The 18,597-nt window shown below is 37.7% G+C and overlaps 1 protein-coding gene across 1 annotated transcript in view; it reads left to right on the plus strand.

Annotated features, from left to right (window-relative positions):
• Positions 1-18,597, plus strand: part of C5 (complement C5) — an 85,649-nt gene that overhangs the window by 25,243 nt on the left and 41,809 nt on the right. Inside the window, exons 10-20 of the mRNA XM_044265014.1 lie at positions 467-582; positions 2,501-2,686; positions 5,347-5,550; positions 7,043-7,252; positions 7,374-7,523; positions 8,742-8,871; positions 9,974-10,036; positions 10,955-11,152; positions 13,115-13,205; positions 14,649-14,722; positions 15,596-15,735. Coding sequence (XP_044120949.1) covers positions 467-582; positions 2,501-2,686; positions 5,347-5,550; positions 7,043-7,252; positions 7,374-7,523; positions 8,742-8,871; positions 9,974-10,036; positions 10,955-11,152; positions 13,115-13,205; positions 14,649-14,722; positions 15,596-15,735 — 1,562 coding nt within the window. The remainder of the gene's footprint in view (positions 1-466; positions 583-2,500; positions 2,687-5,346; positions 5,551-7,042; positions 7,253-7,373; positions 7,524-8,741; positions 8,872-9,973; positions 10,037-10,954; positions 11,153-13,114; positions 13,206-14,648; positions 14,723-15,595; positions 15,736-18,597) is intronic.

An 18,597-nucleotide genomic window follows, 5' to 3' on the forward strand; every position in this document is an offset into this window, starting at 1 on the left:
GTGCGTTGCTGGGCTCCTGCTAGTGAACTCTCAGGGCTCCCGTTACCTGAAGCACTCTTCTTCTGTCTTATCCAGTTCTGTCTGTATCATGTGCTCTATAGGTGAAACCCTGTAAAGCTTAGCTGTCTAGTCCTTTCCTTCTCTCCATAACCCCTTGTACATATTCAACTGAAACTCAGGTCACTGACAAAAAGTGGTGTCCCTTCCACACACTCCTCCTCAGTCCAATCCTAGAGTCTCCTTCCATAAGGGGTGACTCTACACACAAGCCTTGGATGTAAGGCTTTGGAAATTCCCGAGGTCTAAAATTTTCTCTGCACTTTTCCTTTGAACCAAGACCCAGGTCCTACTTACTCCTGATGAATGAATGCAGGAATGGGGCCCGTGAATGAATAAGAGACATGCACAGGTAAACTAGATCCCCATACCGAGTGGTATAATCCTCGATGTCATGTCATTTCTTTAGGTGGATTTTCTGAAGAGGCTGAAATTCCTGGCATCAAATACGTCCTCTCTCCCTACAAACTGAATTTGGTTGCTACTCCTCTTTTCTTGAAGCCTGGGATTCCATATTCTATCAAGGTAAATGAAAGAATATTGCTAAATATAGTTATCTTTTTCTGTTTACAAAAACCCTGAGGGTGTCAAACAGGTGAGGGATGCTGGAAGAGGGAATCACAGAGAAAACCCACCTGTTGGTTTGTGGAGCGGGGGTTGGTTGTGAATGTAGAGGGGAGGTAGGAAAATGCAGGCCACTTCAGCCTCAGGAGTGATTTCAATGCTTAGAGCAACCTTTAGGCATTCCCTTAAAAAGCATTGCATTAAATTATATGTAAATAAAACACCGTAAGTCTGTAGTTTTAAAAAACATTAACATTTAAAATTATTTGGTGACATGTTCTTCAGAAGTCTTAAAACAGAAATATCATTCCTTGAAAATAAAACCCCTTTCTCTCACCATTTTTTTTTACTTCTGGTGTCATCTTTGTTTGCCTTCCTGTGCTTTTCAGTCTACCCCTGTGGTCCTTGGCAGTAACTCTGTCTCATGTCCTCTATCCGTACCATTCTCCATTCTTTCCATTTTGGCTCCCTGGGTCCTTGCCTGTCTGTTCTCTCTGTTCTCTGTCTTTTTTTTTTTTCTTCTTCTTCCTCCTTCCCTTTTAATATTTTCTCACCTGCCTCCCCTTTTCCTTTTTTAAAATGCTCACAGTATAGTGTTAATACATTCATTTGACTTTCTAATTATATTTTATTTACTGTCATATATTTTGTTATATGTAATACATGTTATATTATATTTTTAAGATGGAAATTTTTGTTCCCTACTTTAACTTAGGAAGCTAGAACAGAGTGTTTTATTTTTTTATTCTTTAAAAATGTGTTGCTTTTAACAACTATTATATAGCTTTAGAGTAAAATGTGTTTTATTAACTTTAAATTGGTGTCTGCTTTTTTATGATGAATTTTAGGAGACTAATGAGTGGAGGTTAAAAGTACATTTTATGATAAGGGCATTCTCCACGTGATGTCTAATGATAAAGATGTAAATATTACTTTATTTGTACTTTTAGCCTCAGGCTCTGTCTTTATCATGGCAAATTATCTGATCTATTTAATAAAATAAATTAATTTTTAAAATGTTTTGCTTTTAAAAATCAACTTTGGTATAATTAAAATGTACTTTATACTTACTGTCTTAAGAGAGTGACTTAAATGGCCACTGGCTTTTTTTTCTAAAAGATTTTATTTATTTATTTATTTGACAGAGAGAGATCACAAGTAGGCAAAGAGGCAGGCAGAGAGAGAGAGAGAGAGGGAAGCAGGCTCCCTGCTGAGCAGAGAGCCCGATGTAGCACTTGATCCCAGGACCCTGAGGTCATGACCTGAGCTGAAGGCAGCAGCTTAACCCACTGAGCCACCCAGGCACCCTGGCCACTGGCTTTTAAGAAGAAAAGATTTGCCAAGTTAAGGCAAGCTTTGGACATGCCTGTAGCTTCTTTCATTAGTATAAATATGTTACTATATGTTATTATAGGGTACATATGATGATTTATGGTATATTATAGATAATACATAATAATATATAATAAAATGCCACAAATATAATAGTATTATATTGAATATATCTATATTATTTCCATAATCTAAGAAAATGATTCCCAAATATGATTGCCTTGTTTTTCTCCTTGATCCGGTTCTAAACACACTGAAGAGTCACAGAAGTTAGGTAGCGGAAGACCTTATCACATCTACTTAATAGACTTAGTAGAAAGATATTTATGTCCTGAATCTGCTTGACATACAGGGAACCCATTAGAAAATGACGTAACTAAATAGAACCAAACCTTCCTCCAAGCTAAGAACATGCTTCTCTTTACTAAAGTAAACATGAATGATTATTACTTTTGTGGGGAAGAATAAAAATTATTTCAGAATTGTTCTGCTTTTTTAAAAAGTAGTGATGAGCGCTGAAATGGATTTGGACTATTCTGACAAACAGGTGCAGGTTAAGGATTCGCTGGACCAGTTGGTAGGAGGGGTCCCGGTGACCCTGAGTGCACAAACCTTTGATGTAAACCAAAAGAGGTCTGACTTGGAGCCAAAGAAAGAAGTAACACGTTCCAGTAATGGAGTAGCATCATTTGTGCTTAATCTTCCATCTGGAGCAACGGTGCTCGAGTTTAACGTAAGCTGAATTCTCCTGTTGAATTTCTAGGACAGCGTGTGCTTTTGACTGTGTGTTTTGGCTAGAGTGCCCAACAGATGTGGCAGATTTTAAATGTGAGTCCAGAGAACAGATCCACAATTTTGCATCCAAAAACATAAGAACCAGAGACAATATGCTAATCCATTGAATGGTCCTTGAGGAAGATTGATCTATCGTTTTTTAGTGGGGAATTATTTTCTCTTATGTTAGTAAGTCTCCATTAGAATCTAGAAGCTTCAGAATAGGTACATCAGTGGAAGCCAGTGGTAGAAATATTCTCCCCTTCACCTGGACTTTTTATCTTTTTTCAGGGACACAAAAGGGTCAAACAGAGAAGTCTCCTTTTTTCTTTTCTTTTCAGCGTAACAGTATTCATTGTTTTTGCACCACACCCAGTGCTCCATGCAATCTGTGCCCTCTCTAATACCCACCACCTGGTTCCCCCAACCTCCCACCCCTCTTCCCTTCAAAACCCTCAGATTGTTTTTCAGAGTCCATAGTCTCTCATGGTTCACCTCCCCTTCCAATTTCCCTCAACTCCCTTCTCCTCTCCATCTCCCCTTGTCCTCCATGTTATTTCTTATGCTCCACAAATAAGTGAAACCATATGATAATTGATTCTCTCTCTGCTTGACTTATTTCACTCAGCATAATCTCTTCCAGTCCTGTCCATGTTGCTACAAAAGTTGGGTATTCATCCTTTCTGATGGAGGCATAATACTCCATAGTATATATGGACCACATCTTCCTTATCCATTCGTCCTTTGAAGGGCATCTTGGTTCTTTCCACAGGTTGGCAATCATGGCCATTGCTGCTATAAACATTGGGGTACATATGGCCCTTCTTTTCACGACATCTGTATCTTTGGGGTAAATACCCAGGAGTGCAATTGCAGGGTCATAGGGAAGCTCTATTTTTAATTTCTTGAGGAATCTCCACACTGTTTTCCAAAGTGGCTGCACCAACTTGCATTCCCACCAACAGTATAAGAGGGTTCCCCTTTCTCCACATCCTCTCCAACACATGTTGTTTCCTGTCTTGCTTATTTTGGCCATTCTAACTGGTATAAGGTGGTATCTCAATGTGATTTTAATTTGAATCTCCCTGATGGCTAGTGATGATGAACATTTTTTCATGTGTCTGATAGCCATTTGTATGTCTTCATTGGAGAAGTGTCTGTTCATGTCTTCTGCCCATTTTTTAATATGATTGTCTGTTTTGTGTGTGTTGAGTTTGAGGAGTTCTTTATAGATCCTGGATATCAATCTTTTGTCTGTACTGTCATTTGCAAATTTCTTCTCCCATTCAGTGGGTTGCCTCTTTGTTTTGTTGACTGTTTCCTTTGCTGTGCAGAAGCTTTTGATCTTGATGAAGTCCCAAAAGTTCATCTTCACTTTTGTTTCCTTTGCCTTTGGAGACATGTCTTGAAAGAAGTTGCTGTGGCTGATATCGAAGAGGTTACTGCCTATGTTCTCCTCTAGGATTCTGATGGATTCCTGTCTCACGTTGAGGTCTTTTATCCATTTTGAGTTTACCTTTGTGTATGGTGTAAGAGAATGGTCAAGTTTCATTCTTCTACATAGAGCTGTCCAGTTTTCCCAGCAGCATTTATTGAAGAGACTGTCTTTTTTCCACTTTATATTTTTTCCTGTTTTGTCAAAGATTATTTGACCATAGAGTTGAGGGTCCATATCTGGGCTCTCTACTCTGTTCCACTGGTCTATGTGTCTGTTTTTATGCCCAGAAGCCTCCTTTTTTCCTAGCTGCATAAACCACTCTAACTTCGAACTCAGTTAATAGGCTTCTCTCCCAGCAAATTCCCAGCTTAAGTTCCCAATCCCAAAGAAAAAATAAGTAAGTTAATAATGCACATCAATGACTGCAGCATGCACGCATTCACTGTCATCTGCTGAGCACTTATGGAATATTGAGAGATTTGTGTAGAACACATTTACTACCCAGTTAGCTCCGTGAGTTAGAGAACATACTCTGTTATTTTGCAGCTGGGGAAAGAGAGGGGACTAGTAACCTCTCTTGTGATTAAATAACTTCTCCAGAGTTAACAAATGGAGGCCCTGGGAAGCAAAGCAATGCCTATCTCACTCCAGAGCATGAGCTAGTACCCCTTTTGTTGTCAAAAGTAGACACTGCTGCCAAGATATCATTCCTGCCCTATTCCATATTTATAAATACACCTCTGTGCCACCACTTCACATTAAAACCGGACCAGAGAGTCTGTGTGATGTTCATTTACAACTCTTGTCCCCAGTCCTCAAGACCTTCCTACAACTACCCTTCTCTTACCCTGCCAACCCATAAGAAGAGGAGTCCCCAGATTGCCATGACATTTCAGGAAGAGTGCTAATATTTTTTCTGGGAGTATCTCTCCCTCTTCACTTCACCAGACTTTGCCACCATAGCTCATAATCCCATATTATTCCAATTATTGTCCGGAGTCTGGTAAAGTTACTTGATACCACAGCTGTACAAACAGTGAAGTAATGGGGTCTTTTTTTCCTTTAGCATTGGTGTTGTGAAATTTAGAAATTTATAAGGCAAAGAAAGAAATTTAAAAGGTATTTTTCATAGAAAATATTTCATTACAGTCCACATATCTTCTCAAAATTTTCCTTTTCAGGTCAGGACTGATGACCCAGATCTTCCAGAAGAAAATCAGGCCAGCAGAAATTACCAAGCAGTAACATATTCATCTCTTAGCCAAAGTTACCTTTATATTGACTGGATTGACAACTATAAAGCTTTGCAAGTGGGAGGATATCTGAATATTATTGTTACCCCCAGAAGTCCATACATTGACAAAATAACTCACTATAATTACTTGGTAAGTACAGTAATGATAGATTTACATCTGTCTATTCCCCTACCTGAATATCTCTCTTTGTTAACAGAGGAACATGAGAATGATCCCTCACATTTGTTTTTACAAAGCACTTCCAAGAACATAATCAAATTTGATAATCAATTTTTCAAAAACCTCTGAGATGGGCCATGATTTCATGACAATTTCCTAGATGATGAAACTGAGGAACAGACGGGTTAAGAGGCTTACTGTGGTCACTCAGCTTGGAAAAGGAAGATTTTGATTTGAACTGGGAACCTCTGACTCCTTGTCTGATATGCCTTTCACTAAGGAGAGACTAATTACTCCGTAGAGAGAGCCTGGTTAAGTTCTCAAATTACTTCTGCTCTAGTTCATGGCCAAAGATACATGCCTAGACCTATTTCTAATATGTACTTTTCATTGGCATACAAGGGGGCCCCAAATCCTGCTCTTAAGAGTTGAGTCATACGATTCCTACTCCAGTTCTATAGTTTAGCAGCATCCCTATTACTTTGCTTATATTAAACAACGGTGACAAATCAAGGCTGTGGGTAGAACCTAGGACAAAGGTAAGAAAAAGGTTAAGGGCTTCCTAACAATTGTCAAAGAAATGGGATGTGTTATTCTGATGGCCAGGTCAAACAGATGGTGAAAGCTTTTTCAACATTTTTGAGGAAGAAATTAAAAAATAAATGAGGAGCACAGATGTCATAGTGACTGATGAAGAGTTATGGGACATGTATAGGGACTATGTAACAAAACCATATATGAAGTCCTGCTGTCCAAGGACAATTTAAGTGACCTTTGAGGACATTTTGGCTTCATTTGTAACCTTTTTTTTTTTTTTTAAACCATATGCCTCCAGTTTAGAACCTAATCTCTGGCTTTAAAACTTAATTCCCGGGGCGCGGTGGCTCAGTGGGTTAAACCGCTGCCTTCGGCTCGGGTCATGATCTCAGGGTCCTGGGATCGAGTCCCACATCGGGCTCTCTGCTCAGCAGGGAGCCTGCTTCCCTCTCTCTCTCTCTGCTTGCCTCTCCATCTACTTGTGATTTCTCTCTGTCAAATAAATAAATAAAATCTTTAAAAAAAATAACTTAATTCCCAAATAATATGTACTCCTCTTACTCATCAATTTTTTTATCAATAAAATGAAAGAGATTTTAGCAACAGTGTGCTGACTTTATGTAGATTTGGGGTTAAGTATTAGCTCTCTGATTTCCTAGTTATGTGACTTTGAGCAAAATCAGTATGACATTTAGTTAATTCCTGAGCTCCAGTCTCTTTATCTCTCTGCACAATTGGGGTAATATTCATGCCCTGGTTCTTATGAGAAAGAAAGGAATTAAGTAAACATAAAAGGTCCTGACACATAATGGGCTTATGCTTGTTAACTTTCTTTTTCTTTAATGTAATTTCTGCTCCAGTTCCAAGCTCCATCCTGAAGCAAATACTTTGTTTTTAATAGTTTCTACTGCTGTTTTATTTTTAGATTTTATCCAGGGGCAAAATTGTTCACTTTGGCACAAGGGAGAAACTTCTAGATTCAACTTACCAAAACATAAACATTCCAGTGACACAAGACATGGTTCCTTCTGCCCGTCTCTTGGTCTATTACATTGTCACAGGAGAGCAGACAGCAGAGTTAGTGTCCGACTCCGTCTGGTTGAATATTGAAGAAAAGTGTGGCAACCAACTCCAGGTGAGTCACAAATTGTGAGTCACTATCAAATTTTCTTCTGTGTAAAGGAGACTGTAAATGTAACTACTTGTGAAGGTTTGTCTCATGCAAATGAACTTTTCTTTTTCAAATGATCTTTTAGGTTCATCTCTCTCCAAAAGCAGGTGCATATTCTCCAGGCCAACATGTATCTCTTGATATGGCAACAGAGGCAAATTCCTGGGTGGCTCTATCAGCAGTGGACCGTGCTATATATGGAGTCCAAAGGAAAGCCAAGAAGCCTCTGGAAAGAGTTAAGTAGTGCTTGGCCTTGGTTGCTGGTGCATGGGTGACTGTGCAATGCTTCACAAAGTATGGCCCTAGGGTAGGTTGTGGGGAAAAATTACGGAAAGACCAGGCCTGCTTTTCTGTAATATACTCAAAACAGTGGTTCTTGGAAAGTTAAGCCATCTCCTTGTCAGTTCCTAAAGCATAGATTTATCCTTTTTTGTTTTTCCAAGTATAGAGTTAAGCACTTTAAAAACATATGACCATGATGGCAATTATATTCATGGGACAAAAGTGCCATCGATTGGGAGAGTTTTGATATAGAAGAGCTGGGGACTTTATAGTAGCAGTGCAAGAGAAGCCTGGATAGGCAGCCTACTTTTTTTTTTTCCTAACATTTTATTTATTTATTTGACAGAGAGATAGAGAAAGAGCACAAGTAGGTAGAGTGGCAGGCAGAGGGAGAGGGAGAAGCAGGTTCCCCACTGAGGAGGGAGCCCGATGTGGGGCTTAATCCCAGGACCCTGAGATCATGACCTGAGCCTAAGGCAGACACTTAATGACTGAGCAACCCAGGCGCCCCTGGCAGCCTACTTTTTTTTTTTCACTCCCTTTAAAATATGTGGCACAAAAGAATGTAAAAATAATTCAATTTCCTTAAATTCCCATATATCTCCCTTAGGCCCTGCTACTATTATCTAGGCTTGAATCTCTTTGAATAAGAAAGAAAAAACTCTACAGTTAAAAACAGTCAGAAAAGAAAAAAATTGGGGATCAAAATTAAAACTGGAATAAGCTTCTCTGAACAAGTTGTCACCCATGTAGAACCCAGAGTCTCTCTCCCCAAAACATAAGAGGTCGTGCTCCTTTTTTTTCTTTAGCAACTTAAGAATTAATTTGTCTGGTAATTCACTAATCCATGTACTTATTTATTTACTTATTTATTTATCTATTATTTATGTTATATTGAAACTCTGCATTCTATGCACAAAACAACTCTCACCAAAACTTAGACCTTAGTCCTTGTTTTAATTTTCAGTAAGTATGTGTTGACAAATATGAAAGATCAAACTAAAGTAATGAAGTTGGGAAATTTGGTCTTGACCATTTGACAAATGAGTGATCTGATTTGTTATAACCATGTGACAACTTCAGAGGAATGATTTAGACATCTAAATAGACTTACATGTTGCCTTTAGTGAATTCCTAAGAATTGTTAAATTAGCTCATAACCTTTGGACAGGTGTTTCAAACTTTAGAGGCAAGCGACCTGGGCTGTGGAGCAGGTGGTGGCCAGAACAATGAAGATGTTTTCCGTTTAGCTGGACTCACCTTCCTCACCAACGCAAATGCAGATGACACCCAAGAAAATGGTAAAATGTTCAGCATTTTTTGTTTGCTCTTCAAATTGATTACTGAAATTTACATTTTCCTCCTGGACATCGTTTATGCAATTCTCTTCCATAATATTCCCTACGAGGATCTTAGAGAAGAGACATGACTGCATAACTTCCCAGTACAAAATGTTTTACTGACCATTAAGATAAAGTACAGTTTCCAGTGTAGTTCTCAGAGTCTTCCATGATCTTCTCCCCAGCTCTCTCCAGATATCTTTCATCTTGATCTACCCTACCTTGCATTTAAGCTGTCCAGAACCAAGTATGGTAGTACTATGCTTGGTGGCCTTTTGGGTGGCACTATACTTTTGTGTATCTTTAGGCCTTTCCCCATCAGGAAATAGTGATTTCCTATTGTGGAAATCCTTCCTGATGGGGAAAGGCCTAAAGGAGTACAATAGTATAGTGCCAACCACTTAATTACATATAAGGAAATATAATTTCCCTTATATTGGTCTGAAGAAGCTGGTGAAAGAATCACCTCCTCTTATCAGACCTCTTCCCCATACAGAACTGATCATTCCCTCCTCCTTTCACAGGAGAATACTGTAGGGACCAGCTCTGTTTACAAGCAACACAGCAGCAGTACATAACGCATCACGGCACATTCTTGTGTGCGGTTATGTATCTTGTCTCAGCCACTGCACTGTGAGCCCTTTAAGGACAAGGACTGCGTCTTAACCATGGTCTTTCTGTGGCTTTAGAATTGCTCATAATTATATTTGACCTATTATCCATAATATTATAACACAAAGAACAAATAATAAAAATAGCGTACACAACAAAAACTTTGCTTACTTTAAATGCTTGGATATTTCTCTGTAATCAGTGGATCAAAAACATTGCAGGATTTAAAACCAAACTCAAATCAAACAAGTCAAACTCTATAGATGACCCTTGATTGTGAGCTCCTCCAAGATAAAACAATACATATTAAGATGTGTGGTACACCATGCCTAGTTGAAAACAGGCTCTCATGAATAAAATGAATGACTTGTGAATGTTTTATGTACTTGAATAACTTCATGGAATTTTCTTGAGATTTTATTTCCTTTTTTTCCCTTTTTTTTTTTAACAGATAAGCCTTGTGAAGATATTATCAGGCCAAAACGAATGCTGCGAAAGAAAATAGAAGAGGAAGGTACTCTAAAATTTCATGTGATTGTGAAAAGGTTATGATCCTATTATTCAAAAGCTATAAAGAACTAATTATTATGTAATTTTCCTTAATCTAAATAGAATAGATGAAAATAAAGTTATGTACAGATGTCTAGCTTACCTCTTCAGAAAGATTAATCCAAATAAATCTAATACTTCGTTTGCTATAATTTCAATCGGAAGAAAATAAGTATTATTTCTGTTTCTAAAATCTAAAAGATTAACTTTTATATGTTACAAACATTTCCTTTCTACAGACTTCATTCAACAACTAGAATTATATTCTTCCATTTTATTCTGACAAAATCCATGATTCGATTAACTTTGGAATGTACCTGGAAACCTATTTCTTATATTCTAGATTTAACAGCGAGTAGTATTTTGGATTATTCTTTGGGATTATTCTTTGTTCTAAGTTCTAATGATATTAAAAGGAAGACACTGAGTAATTTGAGCACTTCTCATAAACGATGATGCCACTAGTGATGGTCCTCAAATCACATCACATAAGAAAAAATTTTTAAAATAGGATCTGTAACTTCAAGAAGGAAATACTTGTATAGCGTTGATAGCTATCTTGAAATATTTGAAGGCTTCTCAGTTAATTTATTTTGCTCAAAGTGTACTGAACCCAAGGTGCCCGTTTCAACAGTTAGTATTTAGCGTAGTCGCCAGAAGCTCTCTAACCATTTAGTGTGAATGAGAATGATCTACCTGCTGGGGCCACATTCTCCCCATTCCTAGAGCAGCTATCCCAGAACACCTGGTCATTCACCTAGCCATGGCTCTTGGGCAGGGGGTCGTGTGGCAGTAGAACCAAGTACCTCTCGAGGTCCCTCCTGAGCCAGAGGTGTTATGACTCTATGCATAATCAAGGACGTTTGCATCATTACCATTGCAGCTGCTAAACATAAACATGCCATATTGAGGAAATGTTGCTATGACGGAGCCCATCTTAACTATGATGAGACCTGTGAGCGGCGCGCTGCCCGGATTAAGATAGGCCCCAAATGCATCAAGGTTTTCAAGGAATGTTGTATCATCGCCAATCAGATCCGTGACAAAGAGTCTCACAAAGACATCCAGTTGGGAAGACTGCGTAAGTTTGACATTTTTAAAATCAGAATTCAGCCCCAGTTGGGGCATCTTGTGTAATTCTGTGCTGATAAAAAAAAGGGGGGGGCAGTTTTTAATGCTTTATTTACAGTGGAAATTAGAAAGGATGACTTGTAAATGCCCATCAGAAGGAAATCAGTTATTGTTTCTGGCTGTCGAAAGAGGTACATATAGTATAGAGCAGAGCTCACAAACCCATAGTCAAGAGTCAAGATGAGTTTAAACCCAGCTCATTCTATAAACTTGAATGACTATACATCCTCTCTGAGCCTCAATCTCCTCATTTTTCAAGAAAGAAACTTGAGCTACATGATCTCCAGTATACCTTTGAGTTCTAGAATTCTACGTTTCTGTGATAGTGCAACCAATAAAAATTTTATTCATGCCTATACTGGTCAAAATCAACCAAACCTAGCACAAGGTTAGGTGTACTTATATAGAAGATGAAATCTTTTTCTGTTTCAACCATAAAATATGCCTTCAGAATTTATAGACCTCTCACTAATAGGTTTTCAGAACTTTCAGGACTTCCATTCATTTATGTATAGTCAAAACAAAATGAACAAAAGCAGACTGACAGCTCCTGTATCAGAATCTGATTGTCTCTCTTTTTTTTTTTTTTTTGTCTCTCTTAACGGCATGTCTTAAATATCATCCATCCAAGTGGATATATTTCTGTAAACATAAATTCTTACGGCCATTTGTCAAAACTGTGTTATTAGATATATTTAAGTTGTTTTCAGCTTTTTGCTTATTACAAGGAGCACTTTCACAAACACTCTAGTACATAGGAGTGTAGTACACATAGTACATGTTACTCATTCTAGTACATAGGATGTACTAGAATGTTACTAAGAATGTTTTCCTTGTTCTATTTTTCATCTGGTTTGCTTCCACTGCACAGAACCAAATCTCTGCTACTCCCTTCCACCTCTGGTACTCTGCTCTGCCCCTTGTTCTAGATGATTTGACCTCCCAAAACTCCCACAGGTGTTGCAACTCTGCAAGGGTCTGCATGAGTTTCTCTCCCTGCTCTGCAGCCTGCAAACTGCCTCCACACAGTAAACCTGGACAATTCTAGGGTTCACCTAGCCTGTCTCCATTCTCTAGGAATCATATCCCTGGGCCACTTATGCTGTAATGTCTGAAAACTATTGCCTTATATGGTGTGATTCGTTTTTAGGGATTTTGGTTTGGTTTGGTTTTTGTTTGTTCGTTTGCTTTTAGTGTGTATGTGTGTTTTTTTTCCAATTTATTTATTTTCAGAAAAACAGTATTCATTATTTTTTCACCACACCCAGTGCTCCATGCAAGCCGTGCCCTCTATAATACCCACCACCTGGTACCCCAACCTCCCACCCCCCCCACCACTTCAAACCCCTCAGATTGTTTTTCAGAGTCCATAGTCTCTCATGGTTCATCTCCCCTTCCAATTTACCCAAAAGCACATACCCTCCCCAACGTCCATAACCCTACCCCCTTCTCCCAACCCCCCTCCCCCCAGCAACCCGTGTATGTGTGTTTTAAGGCAGAAGAGTAACTCCTATAAGTGATCTTGGACAGAAGCAGAAATTCTGTCTATTTTTATTAAGGGAAATATAAATAAATTTCCCTCAGGTAAACCTCCCTTATTTTATAATATAAATACAATTATTGTAATCATAAAAATGCAAATAACTTTATGGATTGATCAGTGTCTTTTATAATCTCAGAAACACTAAGCATTTAGTAATTTAAGAAACAAATCATTAAAGATATTTTTATGCTTTATTTGTTTTGTCAGTACCAAGGTCTTTAAAGTTCTATTTTGAAATCACTAAACAAAATATTTCATTGACCTTTCAGAAACTACTCAAGTTATAGTTTAATGTTCATGCTTTAAAATTTGGTCCTAAGTAAAATTCATGTTGTTTTTTCTATAATCACACATACTTTTCCCTTCCAGATATAAAGACCCTGTTACCAGTAACCAAGACAGAAATAAGGAGCTATTTTCCAGAAAGCTGGTTATGGGAAGTTCATCAAGTCTCCAAAAGGTATTATACTTTAACATTCCTCTGGAAAATGTGGGAAAATACAAATGTTATGGCCAAAAATCTGGAAACCACCTATTTCCCAATGTTTAAGGATTAAGATGCTATTACCATTTGGTCAAATTTTGTTTTATTTGTTTCACTTTTTTTTTTCTTTTTTAAATGTGTGCTTGCTCTAGTAGCTAGCTCCAGCACAAGATTAATGAACTCTTGGTGAGGAAGGGTGCTATTCCATTTCATTTCTTTCTACTTCAGTAAGCCTTTACTGAGAACAATATACTTATACTGATCAAATATAGTAAGCAGCCATTTTCATCTTGAAATACCTATACTATGAAATAAATATTGATTAATAAGAAGAAAGGTTCTTTTCCTATTATTCAACACATTTTTATAGAATGCCTGCTCTGTCCCAGGCACTGAAAACAGTGCTGAACAGTGCTGAGTCCCTGAGCATCACCCTTTCCTGGGGATTCAAAACATTGATTTCCAGGTGCAGCATAAGCCGCAAGGCCCAAGTCGGGCGTCGGTCTTCAAATGGGTCTCCTCATCCCTACCCTTGTCCCCTCTAGTCCTTCCTCCACAGTGTTATCCATTTCAACTGGCATTGTCTCTTGGCTAGAACTTCCTCTGGTAAACCTTCCCACCACTCTCCCAAACCTGCCAGTGACTAGATTAATTACCCCTCCCAATTAACCATGTTGCATGTAACATATGGTATTATAATGGCCTATTTACCTGCTTATCTTCCATATTAAAATGATACTTCCAGGATGAAGACTAAATTCAGATAAATTTTATATTCAGGACCTGGCATAATGTCCAGCTTGTAGAGGCACTCAAATAAATGTGTTGAATCAATGCACACTGACTCTGAACTTTTTAAATGCTTCATTGGTACAACTATTATAGTGAATTGCAATTTATTTACTTAACTGCTTCTTCTACTAGACTATAAACTACTTGAGAACAGCACTTTATCTTGTAGGTGCTGTATACTCGGTGTTGGTGCTATGCCTGACACAAAGCTGGTGGACAATAGCAGTTAGTTGAATGAAATAAATAAATAGATTAGCTTAATCTTAATCAGAAATTTTTAGTTACATTGATTTTGTTAGGAGCAATGTTAAGATGCATGACTTTGCTTCCCTATTTTAGAACATAGCACACAATAATTTTTTTAATGTTTTGAATTTGTAGTGTTTCAAAGGTATCTTTCTGAATTTGAATTCTCATCACAAAAGTGAAATATTTAAAAACATTCAACACATGAGAGAGTTAATGAGTATATTTTTCTTGCTTGATTTTTCCTTAATTCCTGGTATATCTTTATTTTGTTCTGCTTTTTTTCTTTCTTCTAAAGTAGTGTGAAGCAAAAATTCTATTAGTGAATGGTAGTAAATTGGGCTAATCTCTATATTTAAATATTAACATTTTAACTTTCAGAAGCCAACTGCAATTGGTGTTACCTGATTCTCTAACTACCTGGGAAATTCAAGGTGTTGGCATTTCAGATAGTGGTAAGAAAGCTTAAGTTATATACTCATTTAAGGAATGATTTGATTAGCAAAATGTAGTTAGTTTTTGTTGTTGTTGTTATAATCTATATAGTTCACCCAGGACTTAAGTGGTGTCATTTGTTAAATATCCTTTTTAATGTATTACAAAAAGACTTGGATATGCACATATTTTTGACCATATTAATTTTTTCTCCTGTTCTTCTATTAGCTATCATTTTTTTTAAAGATTTTATTTATTTATTTGAGAGAGAAACAGTGAGAGAGAGCATGAGCGAGGAGAAGGTCAGAGAGCGAAGCAGACTCCCCATGGAGCTGGGAGCCTGATGTGGGACTCGATCCCCGGACTCCAGGATCACGCCCTGAGCCGAAGGCAGTCGTCCAACCAATTGCGCCACCCAGGCGTCCCTAGCTATCATTTTTTTAATGCTGATGTCAAGTCCCCATTATCCTTTATTTTTCTCCATGACCGGGAGTTTGAGTAGAGTTAGAAGCAAATGTATGACTTCTCTCCTGGGCGAATGCCCTTTTGTGGCAATTTAGTACAGATATTTTATTAATAACATTTGAGTGGTTTTGTTTATTTTTTACTTAAATTCTTTGTTCCCACAATCAAAATTTTATACCCATTAAATAGAGTCAATAATGAGTATCTAAAAAGAAATTTGGTACTTAAGGTAATAAACATTCTCATGCGTTAGGTAGAATTAAATCTTTGTTAGACAAATGAAGCTTTCTATTAATACCAATAATTACTGAAATAGACATCAATGAGTAGAAAATTCAAGGACATGACAGTACAGAGAAGAACATGTAAATTAAGGCATTGTAAAATTCCCTAATACGCCTCCATTTTGCTTTCACTTTGGACTGAAGGTATATGTGTTGCTGATACTCTCAAGGCACAGGTGTTCAAAGACGTCTTCCTGGAAATGAATATACCATATTCTGTTGTACGAGGGGAGCAGATCCAATTGAAAGGAACTGTTTACAACTATAGAATGTTTGATATACGTGTAAGTAGGTATTTATTATAAGTTTGAATAAATGGGAAAAAAAGAATTCTCTGATTTTTTAAGAATTCTATTAATGGAATTATCACATACACAAAAAACAAAAATTTTACTCAATGAAGGGATAAAGAAAGGAGGAAGACTTAAGACAAAATTTCTTATAACTCCAATTTAAAGAAGATTACAAGGGCCACCTGGGTGGCTCAGTCAGTTAAGCATCAAAATTCTAACCATGGTTGGACAACTTGTCTTCTTTTTGTTAGCACACAGCTAAAGGTATTATACAATAGGGTGACTGATTTCCCTTGAAAACTTTATATGGGAGCTCACTATAGTCTGAAAATCTAACTATATTTTTTAAAAAGCTCTAATTTCGTTCTTAAGAGATGAGTATTTTAGTGGTTTCCCAAAGTTTTGCTTACCTATGCTCTAAATATTGGGGGGTGAACTATGTACCCCACTGACACATTTTTAATTAGGATCTAAAGTTTTTCACCATAAAATGTTAATATTTAAATATTGGTTATAACAAACTTTAAATGTATACAGCAAAATCTAAATACCATAACATTCTATTTTAAAATGCCCAAATAAACTATTAACAACAGATTAGATATCAATTCTTCTCTGCGAACACATATTCCCATTTCACTATCCTAATGTTATGTATTTTATGCTTGAATATTTTCTATTGATCACCCTCATAATTCAATGCAACAAAAATACGTAGGTATGTTGAAATTGAAATTTTTTGAATTCTTTTTTTAAATTTAATTTTAAAAATTTATTTATTTGACAGACAGAGATCACAAGTAGGCAGAGAGGCAGGCAGGGGTGGGGGGAGCAAGCTCCCTGCCGAGCAGAGAGCCTGATGTGGGGCTCGATCCCAGGACCCTGAAATCATGACCTGAGCCGAAGGCAGAGGCTTTAACCCACAGAGCCACCCAGGCGCCCCTGTTTTTGAATTCTCTAAGACTCTTAAGTGTCTAGTAATTGCTTGTGGATTTAGTTAAAATTATGAGAGGATTTTGATACATATTGTCCTCAAGTTATATATTAATGTAAGGGAAATCGACAATGCTGAATCTTTCACATCTCTTTGTCCTTTTGCTTTATTCATTAGATCAGTGGCCAGCTATTGGCCATGGACCCAAACTGACTTGCTGCCTCCTTATGGCCTTTAATCTAAGAATGGTTTTTACATTTTTTTTAAGGATTGAAAGAAAGAAGAAATTTTCATGGCACATGAAAATTATATGAAATTCAAATTTCAGTGTCCATAAATAAAGTGTGCTGCCACACTTATCTGTGTGGCAAAGTTATCCGTGGCACTTATCTGTGGCAAAGTTGAGTAGTTGTGACACAGACCACTAATGTGGTGCTTTCATTGCCCTGTGCTACTGCTCAAGGTGCTGCCAATTGCAATGACACAATTGTAACTCAACAGGCTTTTAATGTCCATACATCTCACTGCACTGCCATATTTTGTTTAATTTTTAAATTATCAATCATTTTATCATATCAAAATAAACAAGAACACCTGTGATATCTCAGAATTAATCCCTCTTAATTAGCTTTCCTTGAGTATAGGTCACATTTTCCTATTTCTTTTTACCCAGTAGTTTTGGATTAGACCATGAACCTTATTAGTGAAATGTTATAGTGACTCTGGAGTCAATCAAGTTCCTGTGGAGATCTTCTATTCTTCTTTTTTGTTTTTCAGCAGGCAGTTGTCTGAGTTCAAGCCCAAACCCTGACATTTCTGTTCTGTTCTATTAGCCTTGGTTTGGATGCGTGGAATCTGTGCTGGGTGTTGTTCAAGGGTTGGCCAGGTTTAAGTAAATTTTATATGCTGAACTTGGAATGCCTTCACTTTTCAGCTCTGGTGGCTGTTTAATATTCTGTCTCCTGGTTCTTCAAGCCCATAGATTGCTGTTTCTGCCAGGGCCTTAGGCACTCATCAAGGCACTATACTGGGGCCTTCCCTCAGGTAAAAACTGTAATCAACAGGAATCTCACCCAGTATCATTCCTTCCTTCCATCTGCTCCCTTCTCTTCCACTCTCTAGTACCTTTAGGTTTTGTGTGTGTGTGTGTGTGTGTGTGTGTGTGTGTGTGTAGTCAAGAGCTTATAGTTGTGTTTGCAGAACGGTGTCCAACAGGATCTACTTGGCCATCACTGAAAACAGAACTGCTGCTGTAGGCTTATTTAATTGATATAATATTTTTTAAAAGATTTTATTTATTTATTTGACAGAGAGAGATCACAAGTAGGCAGAGAGGCAGGCAGAGAGAGAGGGAGGAAGCAGGCTCCCTGCCGAGCAGAGCCCCCGATGTGGGACTCCATCCCAGGACCCTGAGATCATGACCTGAGCCGAAGGCAGCGGCCCAACCCACCGAGCCACCCAGGTGCCCCTGATATTCTATTTCTGAAAACTGAAGATATTCAGTTTTAAACATTCCTTTCTATTCCCAACTTATTAGGAATTTTTGTAATGAATTTATGTGGAATTCTGTCAAGCCACTCTTCTCCTGGGGGAATGGGCAACCCAGTAGGCTTCTTTAACTCCTGCCCCACCCACCCAGGTTGTTGTATTTCCCAAAGAGATAATTAAGAGGGAAACGGAACACTTGGTTTTTGAGAAATTCTTCAAATTAGTCCTTGAATGTTGGCACTCTTTCTTGTTTACCTGCTTGATTTATTCTGTATCCTATGATTTTACGCTTTGGGATATAGTTCTCAATTCTGCCGGTTCACTAGATTTGGGAGTGAAGATGAAAAATATTCATTTTTAACCAAAAGTAGGTAGGTACTATTATTATTATCCCCATTACAAAGATGAGAAAATGAGTAGTTAAAGAGATC

This window comes from Neovison vison, chromosome 9 (genome assembly GCF_020171115.1).
Source record: "Neovison vison isolate M4711 chromosome 9, ASM_NN_V1, whole genome shotgun sequence".
Classification (NCBI taxonomy): Eukaryota; Metazoa; Chordata; class Mammalia; order Carnivora; family Mustelidae; genus Neogale; species Neogale vison.